A 19182-nucleotide genomic window follows, 5' to 3' on the forward strand; every position below is an offset into this window, starting at 1 on the left:
CAAACTCTTACACAAGTGTGAGAACTTAGAGGCACAGCTTCAGGTGTTGCGGACAGCGTTACACGACGCAAATTTGCCAGAAAATTCAAGCCAACTCGACCAATGGAACGACACTCTTGAAGGTTAGTGTTGAAACAAAAAAAAAAAATCAAACAATATCGCTTTATGCCATACTTGCAAATAGTCCCATATTATTGAACACAGCACAAGCGTAGGTAATAATACACAAGTGTGTCTGTTATTTGATACTTTCCTTTGCATTCATACGTATATATTTCTAGAAACTGAGAGAAAACCCTTTCGGGTATTTTCCTCTTTAATAGCCCTCAACAATGCAAAGCATAAGATAGTCAGGGGTTACTTCTCTCCCTCATCACTAAATTGAGTGCAGAATGAGAGATACTGGCAATTCTTTTGTCTTCTTTGACTGATGAATTCTTAGCGATTCTGCCAAATCATGAAAGCTTGCTGACTTTGTTTCCATCAGAGTTTCTCACTCCCTCATCAAGTAATTCCTCGGCTCTATGTATTACGAAATCCGAGGCTAAGCCTTAAGGGTGTAATAGCTGTGGAGGTAATTATAGTTTCTTTATCATGTCTGGCGGAAAGGTACGTTGTATTACAGTAGGACACCGATATGACGAACCTCTCTAACGACTCTGGGTCCTCGGTGACTAACGATATGCTATAGGAAAAGCAAAAGTGATAATTAAAAACCTCGATTTAATGAGACCGCGTTATAGTGAACTTTGCCAGTCAACTGGCTCACTTTTATCTCGGTTCGTATTTACTGTGATTTCCAAACATTTAGATCGACTATATATATCATGAAGCTACTAACACTGGAGCGTTTTTTACTTTCTTTACTTAGGGCGACTATCCGGTCTGCAAAGTTCTCAAGATGATTTTGAAGAGCCATTCGATGCCTCATCGGGAAGACAGTCGCGACGAGTGGAGTGTGAACGGAATTCTCTGTGTCAAAAAAGCAGAGCTTCGACACGGCTAAGAAACGAATCATCACAAACTAAAGAATGTGAGAACAGTAAAACTGTTGCCACTTTCCTCATTTCTACTGTGTAACAGGATTGATACTTGAACTTAATTTATTTATTTTCCTTTTTCCGTCTTTAGTTCTCAAAAAGTGCAATGTTTGTGATCTATGAATACATGAAATAACTGAATTTTTAATTAAGAAGAACTTCATACCATAAACGGTTTCCTTAGTTTTTCTTCCCGGGTTTGTTTGTAGATAACCTCGTACTAAGTGCACTTTGCTTCGCGGGCATCCGTTGCCTTTACTGCTAGGTGGTGTCCACTTTTAAATCCATTTTCAATAGTTATATTTCTTCCAAGCTAAGAGGACAACATTGTGCGATTCCTTATTATCTTTACATTTTCTTTTAACGTTTTTCTGTTGTTTTTGGTTTCAGATCATTTCAGGTATGAGGGAGACTTTGATACTAAAGGTGTTATTCACTACCTCGGTTTCAATGCCGGAGTCAGTATGTGGCTGAATCCTGCGCGAGTATCGTCATCCGGAGTGAAAGTAACCTACTGCGATGGTAATGGTCGTGGAGACCCTGAAAATATCTTAGAATATTTCACTCCCGGCAACAGTTCCACACGATCTGGATGGTGTCTGGATTTGGGAGATTACTACACGCTGCGGCTTACCGACTACACTGTGAGGCAGCTCGGATGCAATGACAGAAACTTTCTACAAAACTTTGAGCTCCTTGGTAGGCTTTGTAATGACGATGATTGGTGTGTGCTGGGCAGGCATCATCAAGTTGATTGGAGGTCGCAGCGTTTTTCACATATGCTGTCAAGAAATAAAGACTTGTCATATAAAACAAAAACGTGGTCTGTGAAAGGAGAAGTAAGAGCTTACCGCCAGTTCAAGATAGTTCAGATAAAAGACATGTCGACCAGTGTGCCAGGCACGCATGCTATGTCCCTGGCTGGTATCGAGTTATATGGAGTACTCAGTGTGCCATATTTGGACTAGAAAGAGTTATACGACTTAGGGGTGTGTTTATATTTAACTTCGTTCCCAGAGTGTTCTCTCTGAGTAGGAGAACACCCTGGGAAAGAACCATGATTTATATGAGTTTCGCCATTCTGAGTTGATATGTTTTTGTAGAGTATACAGAGACTGAAAACGTTTCTCGACAGCGGTATAAAAGATTACAGTACAGAGAAATTATAAAGTTTACCGTATTGATTATCGACAGCAGAATATCACCTGTCTCTCTTTATATGGACGCTAATTTATCAGAATAGACACTATTATATCTGTTGAAACTGAAAGTCATTTCTGTAAATAAATTTTAACGCATACTCAAGGAAAAAAGCCCACCCTCCGAAACCAAGAGGCCACTAATTTAATTAGGACAAGAAATTCACTGGTTAACAAATTAAATTAAATTCTCGGGCTCTTATTATCGCCAAACACGTACAGTGAACAAAGACCGAAAGTTGTCAGTGTTTATTCCAAGGGGCTTTATATTTATTTAAAACCGTAAATAGATTAAGCCTTGAAAAATACTTCGACAGCATTCATAGTCGGCTACAAGTATAGACATCTGAAGAACAAGAGATTTGTAAATACAAATTAAACTAACATACGAAAATATTTCTATTTAATTTGTCCGTGCTCTGAAGCGCTCGTGGTTGCCTGTAAACGTACATAGAGCATGCTACCCCGGGAGAGAGTATGTGCCGCCCCAAAGGGTATGGTTTTTTCGCCCTTTTGGTTTGAAAACGGGCATAAACTTTTGCCCGATTTGGTCTGGATTCGGGTATGGTTTTCGAGGGAACTACGGGAGTATATGAATGTATGCAAATTCAAAATGGGTTTTGAAAAACCTTTTTAGGGTTAGTCTTCTAACAGTTACGGTGACATAATTTCTTACAGGCCAGGTTTTCAAACGGTGTGGAAAGTGACATTTTTGGGTCTGAAATAGGGCCAGGACTTGGAGAACCGGGCGGCACACCCCACAACCACCAAGAATTCCAATGAGTGCCCCCCCCCCGGGATGCCACCAGTCTTGATTGACTTAAAGATCATTGTAGACCGTATTATTTAAATATTTTTTCCTTTTTTAACAAATTTAAACTCAATAGTACAGAGGTGAAAGAGAGTGATGAAACAAAACCAATCGATTGGCAAGTCAAAGCTTTGTTTGAAACTTAGTATAAGGCCCTACAGAAAGTAATTAATGAGATGCATATATAAACTTTGCTTCCAGTACATATACGGTAAAACGTGTGTTAATACAGGTTGATTGTCTCATAATATCAACTAAAATAAATTGTCGATAGAAAGTTGGTAAGTGAACGCTTGATTGACGGGGACCGCTAAATACGAGTTGACCTTTCTTGATGAGGTTTGACTGCTTCCTGGAGAAAAAGAACTAGACTTTTTTCCTTTAATGAATCGCACTCAAGCACGAAATTAATCAGGGAAACGTCCTTTCAGCTTAAGTAAAAAAAAAAACAAAAACCTTGAACCCACATCTTGGGGAACTTTTCATCCATTTTCCTCATCTAGTCAATTCATCAAACTTGACACAATTCAGTAAAGATTTATCCTTTCAAAAGTATTAGCCTTGTGGGAAGAGGAAACCCTAATTTTACTGAACAAGAATAAGAAAAATAATGGAAAAAAAAATTAAGTGAGTAGCTGGTACAAAATAGATAGTTTTTCACAGCTATTTACGAGAAGCCGAAAATGGGAAGTCTGAAGCCCCGACTGTAAGTCTGTCTTTTTCTTTTATAGCGGAGCTCTCGAGCGCGCGAAGCGCGCGCAGCGGAGCAACATCGGTAAGAAAATTTGGTAATCTATGCATCCAAGAAATTTTGGTTCTGAGAAAGTCGTCCGTACGGAGTACGTCCGCACGTACTCCACTCCTTCATGTAAGCGAGGATGAAATTTTGCATTTCAAGCACACGCGCGTTTAGGCGTTAAATCGCATAGCTTCCCGGACGTTTAGAGATAAAAACAACAAAAGCAAAGCCGATTCTTTTTTTCCACTTAATTTTAATGTCTACATTGACATTGATAACAGAGAAAAAGCATTACACGATTAATTTTTATATTTTGTTTTAGAAAATATAAGATATTAAAGAGAGATTCGCTTTAGCCCTAGCTAAATCTATATGTTATATCTTGGCAAGTGTATGTGAATTTTTTGTGTCGCCGGAAACAACAAAGAGAACTGCCAAACTGCCAAACTTAAGACCTCAGTGGCATTTACGTATTTTTTGTACTACATAGATCCTTCATGAAAACTAAAACTTTGCGTTTCACAACATGTTAACGATTAATAATGAAAAAAATAAAATAGACAAATTAAAGTGATCGCCTAAACCCTACTGAAGTTATTCAGACCACGAATCAAATACTTACCCTTGGAGAAGAAACTGAGGACAACTGCAGAACTCTAACAATGTTCGTCACTACTAAGTTCGATCATTTGGAACGTTTTAACTTTTTTGGGTGTTTCTATTTTAATTGTGCGCAACAATCAAACCTTTCTTAGATCTCAGTCAATCATTCAGTCAAATATATTGGTACATCCAATTAAAATGGGTTTTCTCATACCAATTACAATAAAATCTAATATGAACAATAGAAATCTAAAATAAACATTTGAAAGTGATATAACATTACCATATTATTTAAAAAATATAAAATATGCATAGTAAGACCTATTGAGTGTCAATGGCTTAAAAACTCGTCAAGTGCACGTCCTTTAATCGCATTCTTAAAAACATTAAATGACTCTATGTTTGCTAAACTTTCTGGAAGGTCATTCCAGAGCTGAACAGCCCTATATGAGAAAGATCGCTGACCTGTTGTTGATCTAAAAGATGGAAGATGAAGTTTATCTTTATTCCTAGTATTTCTAGTATGCACCTGGCTTCTTGTCGAAAACTTATTACACAAGGATGGTGGGACTAATCCCTTTATACATTTGAAAGCCATTAAAATGTCTCTAACCTCCAGTTGCTTAGCAACCGGCAACCAGTGGAGTTCCTTTGACATCGGCGTGATGTGCTCATACTTTCCTGCGCCAGTCACAATCCGTGCCGAAAAATTCTGAACTTTTTGAAGCCTAGCAATGTTCTTTTTTGTTGTACTAGACCACATGGACGAACAATAGAAAAGCTTGCTGAACACTAATGAATTTATGATGGTTATGAGCGTAGACCTATCAAACAAATGTTTCACACGATTGATTTGGCACAGGCTACCTGTACACTTAGATACAACCTCGGTTACATGTTCGTCAACACTAAGGCGCGAGTCCACGATGACCCCCAAATCTTTTGCAAAACGAGACGGCAGAATCTCTTTACAAGGTAGCGTAACTCCAAAACCCTCCGGCACACGAGCTAACATCTGCGGGGTTCCAAGAAGCAATAACTTAGTCTTATCTGGATTAATCAGTAAGCTGTGTGTGCAACACCAGGCGGTAATCCGTTGTAAATCTTCGGACAAATGTTCCAAAGCCATGGCTGTCTCCTGGACAGGAAACGAGAGATAGAGCTGGGAATCATCCACGTAACAGGACAGCTGGAAGATCGTTGATGTATATATTAAAAAGGCCTGGCCCCAAGATCGACCTTTGAGGTACACCATAAGCTACCTGGCGAGGATCTGACACCTCACAAACAATCCTCACCCACTGATTCCTGTCCGTCAGATAACTTCTAAACCATTTCATGGCCTGTATAGACACACCCAGTTCTTGAAGTTTACGTAATAGGATCCCATGTTCGATACTGTCAAAGGCCTTTGACAAGTCCAACAGAACCAACGCTGTGACTTGTTTTCGATCCATTGCTTCGAGAATCATATCGGACATGAAAATATGGAGTGTTTCTGTCGAGTGCTTCTTGTTTCCATTTTGATGTTCAGTTAAACAGCCCTGACGTGTTGTGTACTCCGTTAACTGATTAAGAGCTGCTCGTTCGCAGATCTTAGACAGAGCGGGTAGCAGTGATACTGGCCGGTTGTTATTAGCAACCTCATGATCCCCTTCCCTCAATATCGGTATCACCACGGACTCTTTCCAAGCAGATGGAAAAAACTGATGTTAATAGCGATCTATTTATAAGCTCTGTCAGGACTGGAAGTATAACTGGTAGGGCATCCTTGATCACACTCATGTATAACTTATCCATTCCTGTGTCCTGTTTGAAGGGCGAGATGTTTATGGCGGTCAAGCCTAATCAATTTATACCCCTCAATCTCTACTTCAGCGTTCGTAACAGAGGAATTGAGCCAAGATTCCGAAACCGCTAAAATTCCATACTCCTTTTCAGTCATGAAATTCGCTCCAAAATATTTTGCGAAAACTTTCCGGCTTTTCTGCGAAGATAAGAGGTATGTACTGAATAAACAATGACTTTTGTGGCCCTCTGTAATAAGGGACTAGATGTTGCCAAAACGAAGATGAAAGATTCAACCTGATTTCCAAAGTTAGAGTGATATTTTAAAGATTTTGAATTCGGACCCTTGGGGAACGATAATATATTAGTCATAAAAGTGTAAGCTACAATAAATATTTTATTTTATTTGTGGTCTTTTAAAAACCATGCTTGATCGTGCGTATCGCTTATCGTCTTGCTGGTCGTATTTTTCTGATGAATGTGACCTATTCAGAGGAATCTTGTTTCACCTTGTCAACAGTACCATCGGGGATTTTGTTGCTTTGAAGGTGCAAGAACAGCAACCGAAACCTTCCCCCGCAGATAGCTCTCCATTTCGTAAAAATTGTTCTCCTTAATCTGGATAGTTTTATTTAGACATTTTATAATCATCCCCATAAGATTGTTCAGATAAATCTGCAGTGAAGACATTTTCTAAATTCAGGACCATTTCTTGGAATCCGTTCATGTTAAAAACAATAACTGAATTTGTCGGCTATATCATTGTGGCAGAACCTACAATTTCTTTTCTATTTGCGACACTCAGACATAAGTTGTGTAATAATAATTCCTGGAGAGGAAATTGATTCTGCACACATGCTCCTTACACAAACCAGTCCAGTGAATTATGAGAAACTGTGTCATTTGGATGTGATGGGACTTGCTGACACCCCTGAAGATGAGCAAGTGAAGTGCACGAATTGTGAGCAGTTGACGCGCTGTGAAGCGGGGTGGTATGAAGCAGTACAAGCTAAACATTCAATCAACGACGTCATTCTAATCCCACTTGAACTCATACGCAGCAACCGAGATGCAGTGAGAAAGGCTAGAGAAGCTCATTTAATACACAAAGAAAACACATTATCTCCTCTAGGAATAAATAGACTTGACGAAGCTCACTGAGATATGATACCACCTAGTCTCCTATACCAATAACAATCCATTATTTTTATTGTCACATTTTCAAATTCTTATTTGTTACGAACTTTTAGTTTTATTTCCATTTATCTTTTAGCCCCTGAAGAAGGTTTGAGCAATTTGTTTAAATATATTCCTTTCTTTTATTCTTTTGTTTACTTCTTCATCGCCTTGCCATAAGGATCAGTTTGCCATTTCATATTTTTCTACAAGTTTAATTGTACTGATCTACAACTGGGAGATCCGGCACCACTGGTTTGTTGCTGTGAGCTTGCTGACATTTTATATATTTTGAAGCAGTCCTACCCTGGAAAAGAATCACCCACCTCTTCTTTCCAACGAGCACGGGAGTCTTCGTCGGCTGGGAAACCTGAAACAGAAACTGAAGCCAACAGGAGTAGAACAAGCATACAGCGAGATCAGAAAGTTGAGGGAATTGTGGAGAATGCTAATCAACCAGCTCAGGGAAGGGGGGGGGGGGAGTTTTATATCCCCCATAAACCAGTAATTCGAGAAGAGACTGCATGAGGTGTATATACTATGACGCGTCGGCAAAAGCCCATCCTGATGCTGTGTTATTGAATGACTACTTGTACGCCAGGGCCCCCACTGCAGAACAAGTTGTGGGACGTACAGCCACGGAGACTCAGGGCCCGAGTTCACGTAGTTGAGATTTTGACCGACAAGTTACTCGGTACATGCGAGCCCAATCGAATGTGACTTGGGTCTTTGAACCAAGACTCGGAGTGAATTCAACGACTTTATCAGTTGTTTAGATACAATCATCCTGAGGATAGTGAGGAGCGAGGAAAGAAGGCTGTATTCGTAGTGAAAGATACAAACAAAATTGTATACCTCCAAGACAGGCACCTGTAAGGCCAAGAAGTTAGTGCATCATAAACAGCTATGCAATCTACGCGGGGGAGTTGGCCTGAGGATGACAAGTGTGTAGTTGTAGTAGTTCTAGTAGCTTAAACATCTTTAATCAGTACATGAGACTCTGTTATTCTTTTTTTGAAGCCTGGCAGGGGCTAGACTGCAAAACAGTCGGTTTTTTTCTCAAAATCAGTAAAGAAATCGGCAAAGCGTGGCGTAAGAGTCGTACGCGCGCGAAGCGCGAGCCTCACACTTTGTCAGACTTTTCACACTTCCTCATCTCTGAGAAGTGTAGAACTAAGTAAAGAATGACAAGGGGTTCATGACTAGGGGAAAAGTGTGACATTATCCTGACTTTGTCAGACTATTCCAAACTTCCGCACCTCTGAGAAGTGTAGAATTAAGGAAAGAATGACAAAGGGTTCATGACTAGGGGAAAAGTGTGAAATTATCCTGACTTTGTCAGACTATTCCACACTTCCGCACCTCTGAGAACTGTAGAACTAAGTAAAGAATGACAAGGAGTTCGTGACTAGGGGAAAAGTGTGACATTATCCTGACTTTGTCAGATTATTATTCAACACTTCCGCACCTCTGAGAAGTGTAGAACTAAGTAAAGAATGACAAAGGGTTCATGACTAGGGGAAAAGTGTGAAATTATCCTGACTTTGTCAGACTATTCCACACTTCCGCACCTCTTAGAAGTGTAGAACTAAGGAAAGAATGACAAGGGGTTCGTGACTAGGGGGAAAGTGCTGACTTTATTCCACACTTCCACACTTCTGAGAAGTTTGGAACTAAGAATGAAAAAGGAAAGTAGGGATCTTGTGGCCAGCCCTGGACATTTGTGTCCCGGGAGGCAGTCAAGAGCCAAAACAGAGGGTCTCAATAGAGTTTAATGCTTAGTGTTATTTGCCCATAATTTTTAGGTGTTTGCTGTTACATAGGCCAATTTTCTTATGTTAAATGGTTTCGAAGAAAATACTGTTAACTGTTTGGTGGGTTCTTCTGACATCTTCGGCATTGATCGGTCCTCTGTCTTAGTCCTCGGAAATCTTCGACAGTCTTCGGGAATCGTACGTAGTCTTCGGAAATCTTCTGAAAAAATCCGGAATTGTCGTAAAATGGCCGAAAACTCCTTGATATACTAAACAAGATAATATTGGCCTTTTTGGAGCCGCTTTTGCTTCTTTGCGGAAAAAAAGTTTCTGTTTCAAAGAATATTTTACTGTTAGTGTTAAAATGCCTAAAATTTAACTATTCCATGTTACAAAGCCAAAAAATGAAGTGTTTAGTGTTATCGAGGTACCTCCATTCAGACCCTCAAAACAGCAAGCCGGAAGGAAAATACAGCGGTTCATGCCCGCCGGGGTTTATGGCTGCTCCGCCTTGGTTTTATGGCTGATATGGTTGTGTGTACTTTTTTCCAAGGTATCAGATTAAAACTTGAAGCTTGCGGCTATAAGAGTAAACAGTAACATTTTTGTAACATTAAACTCTATAGTAATGGGCAAAGAAAACTAAAAAGAGGTAAACCCCATTCAGTCCGTCTTGCAAAGATCTCGGGGATTCATATTTAGTGTTTGACTCTGATTTGCGTCAAACCTCCTTATACGGTACTGAAATATCTGAAATATAGCTTAAAAAGTGTCAAAGGTTAGGAATGTTGGAAAGTCCATGGCTTAGGTCCAACTGGTTTTGTTTGGCTTCAGCTGGCGCACGTAGCAATAAAGAAGCACATTTGACGAAACAAAATTGAGGGTGTTGCCGCATAACTTACCCCAGTCCGGGATTTACGGTAAGCATGAACTAGGTTTTGACAACTCCATTCAGAAGCTAATTACATAATTTTTATCAATCTCGAAAAGGAACTGATACAAACTTGCATTTCCGCAAATATACACTCAGTCAAGCGTTAAAACGCAATAACGTAGACAGTCTAAACATATATGTATACACAGCACGAATATCTTTGTGCTGCTGGCTGCCGGATAGCTACTATACCATCGTCTATCACTAGAGTCTGCTTTTTAAAGTGAGCGCAGCTAGAACATTGTATAGTATTGGAATTCTTGCCGTTCTAGGTGCCTTAGTGCGCGAACAGCTTTCAAATGAAGAACAAATTGATCCGTCTTGATCTTGATCTAAGCTCGAGTTGCATTCAGAATGTTTAAGTCTGATGCAAGAAAACAAAAGACTGATACACAAAACCTAAACAGGAAAGGTGGAAACTGGCGAAAGTTGCTTCTTTTTGTGGAGTGAACCTTTAGAAAAATCATGAACACAGATGTCACAGATCAATAGCTAAAGCCGAAATTTAATATGTTGCAAAAAAAGTCTTTTGTTAACTTAACGTCAGTTGCTTAATGTTCTTTATTAGTAAACTGAAGCTTCCGCTTTGATTCCTTCGAATCATCATTCCCCCTTTTTTGCTGTGTAGTAAAGCTTCGGTGTGGTTGTAAAACGAGCATTTTGATGCGTTTACGGATCTTAGTTTTAGTTGAAAACAAAAAACGTGTGTACATTTTTTGCCCTGCATGTTCATTTTTGACATGGCTGTCTTACTGGTTTTCTAATCCTTCCTGTATGACCCTGTACAAGTGAGGTGCTTCCCATTGCCGAATTCGATTTCCCTTCTAAACAATGTTTATTATAATTGAGTACAGCTAGGTTATCAGAGCAAGAACTTATTTGCACGGCTTTACATGCAGGTCAGATCAAACATGAGACAAATGTATTGGATTAGAAGGTATCAATGTTATATTATACGAATCAGGGACTGAAGAAATTCATGAATAAAATTTGTGCCCGTGCTGGATTTAAAAAGTACTTAAAAAAACTTCAAAGATGACGTTTCTGCATTGCTAAATCCAAAGATAGGATTTAAAACGAAAAGAAAAAAAAGGATAAAGACGGACCCGGAAACCAGAATCGCGCATGAAAAGTCGGTGGTACCCAGGGTACAGCAGTCCTTATGCATAACCAATGCAATCCTAGTTCAACCTAAGTAATAATTTTTTGATCATACGCGTCCTAGCTGCGAAATCCCCTTTACAGATGTCGTAAAATGGCAAGGATACTGGCACTTGTTGATACTGTTTAGAAACTGATCGAAAGTTGTAAGCTAGGAATAGCAGGCTACCACCTGTGGCTTGTATTTTCTGCACCTCTGATCTACAGATACAGATGCTCCCCATTTATTAGTTTTAAATGTTTTCAAGAAGATAGTATTTCAAGAGTATACTCTTTTAATAATAATGGAAAAAAATAGAATGTTTCTTTGCTTATTACTCGAAGAGAGTTTTAATGAAGCCAACATTTATTGTTCAAAGATATTTTCTGAGGACGGGAAAAAAGCTCTCCTTACTATAAGAAACTGTATATTAAATAAAAGCCACCTTTAAAATTAAAATTGTCTAGTATGGGGCGGGGCCTGGCTATTTCAATTTTGATCGTTCTAGAACAATTTATTTTAATATTCGATATTTAAAGCTTAGTGCATATCTAAGGTCATTTTCAAAGTTTGTCTTTTTAGCATCGTAGTTATTTCCCAAAAAAATGCTATGTAAACGGCTAACTGGAAGAGCATTTAGCTTTATGAAGTGATACTACTGTTAAACTTGATTGATTACTGAAGTAGGCCTAAATAGCTCGTAACACAGTATACGTATAAGAGGAACCTCTTTTTTATGATCATGATTTTATCCTCCTTGAATTCTTACAACAGTGCGCCTAGTTTCAACTGAAGTTATGACAACTTTACTTTTTTTTTATAATTATGCTGATGGGTATCATGCCTTTGCTTTTCAGCTCCAACATGGAAATTATGGAGAGGTTAGATATGCAGAGAATAAAGCGCCACAATGAAATTCTCCAAGGGAACTATATGACATTTGTGGAAGAAGTAGAACCCAGACCTGCGATAAATTATTTGTATCAAGTGAAAACTCTTGATGACTACGACAAGGAAGAAATACTTTCAAGGCCAACACGTCAGGATAAGAATGAAGCTTTGCTCTATAAACTGAAACTAAAAGGCCCGAACGCTTTTCTAGAGTTTGTGGCTGGACTGGAAATTGGACAATCTCACCTTGCTTTTATTCTTGTGAAAGAAGGTCAGTAACAATAATTGTTTTTTTTTTCAGGGTGGTCAAAAGTATACAAAAAACCGTGTTATATACTGGAAAACTAATAGTAATTTTCGGACTTACTTTGCAGAAATGGAGAGACTCTATCTACTTGAAAGCGAGCTCCATACTGAGTTGCTGAAGTTGAAAACAGAGAATGAGCAGCTTAAGACCGAGTGCAGGAGAGAACCGTTGCAGTTGCGCCTGGACAGAAGTTTGGAAGGATCAAGCCATGATGAAAGGGGCGGCACTGCAGCATCAAGTATTAACGAAGGCGACAACTTAAGAGGTAAGAAGCCACCATAGTTTTGTATTAAGTTACCTCTGCAGAAATTTCAGTAGTAATATTACATGTTATATACTAACATTAGCCACGCGCGGCGGTCAATCGAAGAGTGTCCGAATTTTCATTTTACTCACTTATCATCTCTCCGATGTAGTTGTAATAAAAAAAGATCCACTTCGTTCACGATTTCTTTAAACAACCTTAAAGCACACTGTATGTTTCGTACTAGAGATCGCGACTCTCTAGTGACCACGTTATGTTACTTAGTGCCTTGAGAGTCTGTATCCGCCTTCACTAAGCCGCCGCAGTCTTACTCTTAGCCTCCCACGCAGACAATCTTAGTGCCTCGAAGCTTCAAATTGGTTTGGCAGGCTTCTGACGCCCTGCTGGTTTTGGTCATGGGATATTCGACTTCCAAGATCCTATTGATAACGCAACAATTTCAGCTAAAAATAATTTTAAAAGGGGGAAAGAGGCGGCCCCCTGTCATTCTCAAATCCACTCTTGACTACTTTATGGACCCGAGACAATGGTATTATGTCAGAAGGCGGCCGGGAAGGTTCATTATATTTCTTATTGAGAAGACAAATTTGCTTCCTGTTTTACGAGCCATGCCAGCAAGCGGCAAGCAATAGTGGACCATGAAACACAGCAATATCCACATGTTTTCTGAGTACATTATGCTTTCCTTCTCTGTAGATAAAATAAAAAGTAAAAACGTTATCCTTGTTACATGTAGAGCCACTGTCCAATTTGTCTGGGATCGACGACTTGAAAAAGCGAAGTTCCGTTGATTCAACAGGAAGACCTGAGTCGCGACGAATGGCCACCGCGCAGTTCCAAAGAAGCAGACCTTCGACACGTCAAAGAAACAAAATCTCATACACTAAAAACTGTAAGTACAAAGTCGGAAAAGGCTGCCTTTTTAACGGATGCATATGTTAAATACCTTAACCAGCTCCAGTCATCATCCGCGAGACCAGGTAGGAAAATGACCCTAAGAAAGGTCCTGTCAGAGTGTGATTGGCCTTATCGTTAGAAAATGGAGCTTGAACCAAATTTTCAAGAAACCTGATTTTGTTGAAATTCAGATAGGCAGGCCCAAATATAATTCTGAATTGAAGTTATGAGTAACAACATATCATTTTTCAAAAGAAAAGTGATTTTCATAGTCATACTTTAAAGTTGATTTTTTGAGCCTTGTGGAAAAAAATTGAGCATGAAACCTTGCCTAAGTCCTAGTACGGCCGAGGCGCCTATTTCCCTTTCGTAACCAGTCTTGCCATTTTTAATGGTCGATGCGACCATTGGTAACCAAGCCTTTAGTCATGATGCCTGCGATATATTCCCTGGATTAAGTACAACAAGGCAAATAGTACTTTTTTGAATAGTGTTAGAAAGAACAACGTTGAAGCCTAAATTGAATTTTCGTTAAAAGTTACAGAAAGGTATCGGGTCCCCTGTTCTTTTCAAAAACACCCGAACTCTGAAGTTTAAAAGCCGCCGTCACAATTGCGTTTTTCACTACCGTCAATCACAGTTACGATCACAAGCAATGAACCTTGAAACATAGAATCACACAAAACAGGATCAAAATTCACCAATCACAAATCACAAACCGTGACCTTTTGAACCCGTTGAAGTAAACTTCTGTTTCCTACGAGGTCCTCTAACGTGATTGACGGCAGCGAAAAAAGCAAAGGTCAGTTGGCTTTTGAACTTCAGAATTCACCTGTTTTTGAAAAGCGCAGTAAATTTTTCGGAAATTTGGCGGGTCAGTGTGGTAGTGCAGTCGTAAGTAGGGTAGATACATTATGCTCGAAAATTTGCGCACTATGCTTTTGAGCGTCACTCTCAAAACAACAGAATTATGCCTAAAATTGTGCTCGAAAAGTAGCATTATGCTTGACCAAGAGACTATAAAGGGGACAGAGAGGCCATCCCCCATATACACCCTATTCCATAGGTAATTCGTCTCGAGTTATTTTTAGAACCGCAGAACCCAAGGGGGATTGGACAACAGCCAATCACATAGCGCGAATGTATTCCGCGTGGACGACCCACGCTAGAGCCACGCGTCCTCCACGAATTGACGCGGAACAAAATGGGGGAAGACGCGGAGAGCGATTTTGCTATTCCTTTTGTCGACGAAAACGACTACAGCGAGATTTCTGCGAAAGCTGTGTCAGCGAAACCGAAATTAAAACAGAATCGCCCTTCCTCTCTTGTATAGAGCTAACAGTAGAGCAGGGAAATCCTTAACACACTGAATATTCTCTCAGGATCATTTATAATTTACAGTTTGAAGAGAGCAATTTCTGGTTTGATGTTTATTTTTTTTTCAGTCTTTATAGCGATTATTCCTTCCCACTTACTTTGTCAATTGTAGGCGAACCCTCCTAAAGCTGAATTTCAAGGGACCATATTCAAGCTCAGAAAGAGAAATAAAATTTCGTCGTTGCTCATTTACGTCCTCCATAAAACGCGAAATTAGGCATTTTCACGTCGTAGTCGTGCAAAAACGGGAAAGAAATGAACAAAAAAGTGTGTTGCACGTGCGAAGTTGTTGTTTTGCTAATTAAACCTATTGTTTTTTTTGACGTTCTAGTTGTCGTCCGCGTCGTTGGATCTTAAACTCCCTAAATTGTACAAACGACCGGTTTCAATAGACCGGCGAAATTTCTCATTTTATTAAAGCACTGAGGTTACGACAACTTCGAGTTAAACTGATTTCACGGGTTGTCAAAGAGTCCAGCGATTCCTTTTTCCCAGGTGAGCGCCGACTCATTTCGCTTCAATATTCAGGAATGCTCTCGATCTTTTTACGCTTTCATTGCCTCTCGCCCGACATGTTTTGCACGGCGTTTGGTCATGCGAAACCTCCACGAAACATCCACGCCTCGCGCGAGGAAACTTCATCCCGATTCTAAAAATAACTCGAGACGAATTACCTATGGAATAGGGTGTATATGGGGGGATGGCCTCTCTGTCCCCTTTATAGTCTCTTGGCTTGACTGATGTTGGCTATATTTGATACCCTACTCCAATGCCTGCAGACAAAAAAAATACTTCCATAACTGTCAGAAACACAATATTTCATTGCATCAATTTCAAATTTAAAAGAAATAAACAAAAAATAATGCTCGAAAGCACTCAAAATGTCTTATTTCAATGGAACTCTCCATCATCAGGATACTTTATGATCAGTTTGCAGCCTGGCATAATGATGCAACGGCCCAACCAGGCCTTGAAAGTATAAGTCAACTCCTCACTAAAAGTACTTGAAAGTGAAATTTAGTCATTACATTTATGGAAATATTCATTTTATTATAATTTTTTATCTCTTTATGCGGAAAAAATAGCCATTATGCCGGTATTATGCTCGATGATCCGACTATAGCATTATGCCCCAAATTACGCCAGCATAATGTATCTAACCTTAGTCGTAAGGGAGAAGGATTAGGATACGAAAGGTCCGGGTTCGAGGTCCGGGTTTGACCCTGAGTTGCAATTTTCTCTCTTTTTAGTAGAAATACTCTAAATAACGAGACAAAAATTTTCTAAGTGTCTTAAAAATGGCAACGACGCATGATGCGCGGACAATTAAGGCTTAGGGACTAGGCAATATGAGCCCTGGGTGCAACTGGAAGGGCCTATCGAAAGAACTAGTCAGCTACCATGAGATGAAGTGATTTTCTGTTGATCTGTTTGTTTTTATGTAATCTTCACCATCTGTTCTAAGAAATGAAAAATTTGGTAGAGAGGGAGAGTAAATACTCAAAATATGAGGACCCTATCAGAGTTTCAGAAAGTGCACAGCTACGTGAGAATTAATGTGCGGCTCTTTCATTTCAGACCATTTCAGGTACGAGGGAGACTTTGATACAAAAGGTGTTATTCACTACCTTGGTATCAAAGCCGGCGTCAATATGTGGATGAATCCTGCTAGAGTACCGTCATCCGGAGTGAAAGTAACGTACTGCGATGGAAATGGCCGTGGAGACCCTAAAAACATCTTAGAATATTTCAGTCCAGTCAACAGTTACACTCACTCGGGGTGGTGTTTGGATTTGGGAGACTATTACACGCTGCAGCTAACCGACTATACTTTGAGACAACTTGGAAGCAATTCAAGGAATTTCCTACAAAACTTTAAGATACAAGGCAGGCTTTATGATGACGATGAGTGGAGTTTACTGAGCAGTCATAATCGAGTTGATTGGATGTTTTCGAATGTGTCATACTATGGAGATAAATCATGCAAAATGAAGACTTGGTCTGTGGAAAAAGGTAAAGAACTTAAAGCCTATCGTCAATTCCAAATTGTCCAAATAAGAGAAGACTCAATACCAGGAACACGTCAAATGTCCCTTGCTGGTATCGAGCTATATGGAGTGCTGAGCATACCAGTTTTTGATTAAAGAACTTTTTTAATTGTGTGAATGAGTGTTCGTTTTTCTGCTAGTTAAACTGAAGAGTGTGACATATATCTGTGTCTTAAAGAATTACAACACAGAGCACAGAGACAAAATGATAAGGTGTACATAATTTAATAACAGTACAGTCAGTTGAATTTCAGACGCTAGTATGTAAATAAATAACTTATAAAAAGATAATAAATGAACAAATTAAAGTGGTAAGTTTAACTGCGTCTTTAACCGCGACGATCTTCTTAAAGTTTGTGTGTATTTCTTCCTTGCGCGGTTCAAATACACTGATATGAAATTCATAACATAAATTCATCATTTCAGATTCAAGTATAGCACTTGTTTTGTTTTTTTTTTTGCCAGCCTTACACAATTTATCCAGAGGGAATTTTACTTTTTTAGTTAATGTGGGAAACTGGGACTCAGTATGGCGTCAGTATCACGCGTTTTCGTTTTGGGAAAATCCCCTTACGAACTTTTTCTCTTGCTCGAAGACTGAATGTTTCTGAAGTTGTCTCTGAGAAGCGGCTGACGTATTGCTAGATAGTCTGAAGGTTTTGAATTATAATCTTGAAGATCACCCGAAGAAAGTCTACGATTGTGTCCGTTTCATTCATTTGCAAAGCTATGGTTATCTAATTTTCAAGTTAGTTTGAAAACTATTGCTATTCCAGTATGAGACTTTTTTGCAAGTCATCAGATCGCTGCAGTTAAGACTCATTCAAGGAATACCTCGTCCTCGAAAATTCATGTGCAGCTAACTAGAAAGGGTTAGAGAGAGAGAGCTTCCATTAAATACTTTCTGTCAAGAAACTACTCATGATACTAAACTAAACGGGCGGCAATGTACGTATCTGTTTCTGGAGCTAGCTCGCCTCCAAAATGCAAAGAGCTTATAAAGCCAGAGCTGTTTACACTCTCAACTCCGTTCCGTTCTGAGGCTTGACCTTTTACAACAATTATCTTATTCATGCCAAAAATGTACAGTTACAATTTCATGTCGCAGTTTACAAGCATACTTTTTATAATTCATAATACGTGATCTATCTTCTTCGTACATCTGTCACGCGCAAGTCGTGACGTTACGGCGAATAAAACATAAAATTAACAATTATTGGACGAGGTTGAGCAAAATATCGTGTTTCACGCTATAGTGATGGCAAGAAGGAGAAAAGCAAGGTTTCCTTTACGCATGAGCAGAATATTATTTGCAGACAAACACTAAAGACAAACAGTTGGACGGCATTGCGCATCTGTAGGTAGTTATTTGCAGGTCACGTGGTGGGCTCTCGGCCAATGAAAAGAAAGAATAATTTGCTTCGAATGATAATAAACATTGCGTGATATAATATTAAAAGAAAACAATTATTATTGTATTTTTGGTTATTACGCCAACATTTCTGCGTTTACGTGTAAGGTTATTCATGACAAATAATCCACAAAAGCATATAGCCATCACATGGATATAAAAAACAAAAAATAATTAATAATACAAAATAATTCAGAAAGCGTTAAATAAATAACTTAATTAATTAAATTAAAAAATCAATTCATTTAAAATTGTCCAGGCCTACCCGAAGCCTTTGAGGTTCAGACTGCCTGTAATCACTTCAGAAGGAAGCTGTTCCACAAGTTTATCGTGGCGGGAAAGAAACTCCCCTCATAAGCGTTAGAGGTACAGTTCACAGCAGGATCTCGGAGGATGGTACTAATGGCGTCTGCTGTAATGTAGTGGCTGGACATATGATGGCATTGGGATAGCCACCATACCCTCAGGTACTTTTGATGTAGCGATCATGGCAGAACTGGCGTATTCCAAATTTGGGCGGACCAGAGTGCTGTTGCTTGTAGCGCGTAAGATTTCTCTTGACAAAGCTTAGCCGTTGATCTGTAGCCTCGACTGTTTTATTACGTTCTCAATACGCTTGTTCCTGTTGACTGTTTGTTACCTCAAAACACGGAGGTACTGCCAGGAAGTTCTTAATCCACAGGTTCTTAATTCGCGGGCGTTAACTGTACCAACCACAACCAATTGAAAAAAGGTACCCAGACACCTACTTCTTGTCATTCTCATGTCACGTCTCTAAAAAGCGACCATGATACACCTCTG

General features: G+C 39.3%; 2 protein-coding genes across 5 annotated transcripts in view; both read left to right on the top strand.

The window, feature by feature from the left end:
- LOC140930527 (uncharacterized) overlaps positions 1 to 3335 on the top strand; it is a 9167-nt gene extending 5832 nt beyond the window's left edge. For both annotated transcript variants that reach the window (XM_073380250.1, XM_073380249.1), the window contains exons 4-6: positions 1 to 122; positions 872 to 1033; positions 1431 to 3335. The exon at positions 1 to 122 is cut by the window's left edge and continues 163 nt beyond it. In XM_073380250.1, coding sequence (XP_073236351.1) covers positions 1 to 122; positions 872 to 1033; positions 1431 to 2008 — 862 coding nt within the window. In that variant the 3' untranslated portion in view covers positions 2009 to 3335. The remainder of the gene's footprint in view (positions 123 to 871; positions 1034 to 1430) is intronic.
- Positions 3336 to 9942: 6607 nt separating this feature from the next.
- LOC140929387 (uncharacterized) lies at positions 9943 to 18897 on the top strand. Of its 3 annotated transcripts, XM_073379187.1 has the most exons (6): positions 9943 to 10030; positions 12043 to 12347; positions 12451 to 12648; positions 13385 to 13540; positions 16501 to 16935; positions 18641 to 18897. In XM_073379187.1, exons 2-6 carry the CDS (start codon positions 12050 to 12052, stop codon positions 18736 to 18738), a joined length of 1185 nt encoding a protein of 394 aa, XP_073235288.1. In that variant the 5' UTR covers positions 9943 to 10030; positions 12043 to 12049; the 3' UTR covers positions 18739 to 18897. The 3 variants fall into 3 exon arrangements, with proteins under 3 accessions (XP_073235288.1, XP_073235287.1, XP_073235289.1); XM_073379186.1 differs by lacking the exon at positions 18641 to 18897 and having other exon boundaries at positions 16501 to 17275; XM_073379188.1 differs by lacking the exon at positions 18641 to 18897 and having other exon boundaries at positions 13448 to 13540; positions 16501 to 17275.
- The last annotated feature ends 285 nt before the right edge of the window (positions 18898 to 19182 follow it).

Source organism: Porites lutea, chromosome 3, assembly GCF_958299795.1.
Source record: "Porites lutea chromosome 3, jaPorLute2.1, whole genome shotgun sequence".
Classification (NCBI taxonomy): domain Eukaryota; kingdom Metazoa; phylum Cnidaria; class Anthozoa; order Scleractinia; family Poritidae; genus Porites; species Porites lutea.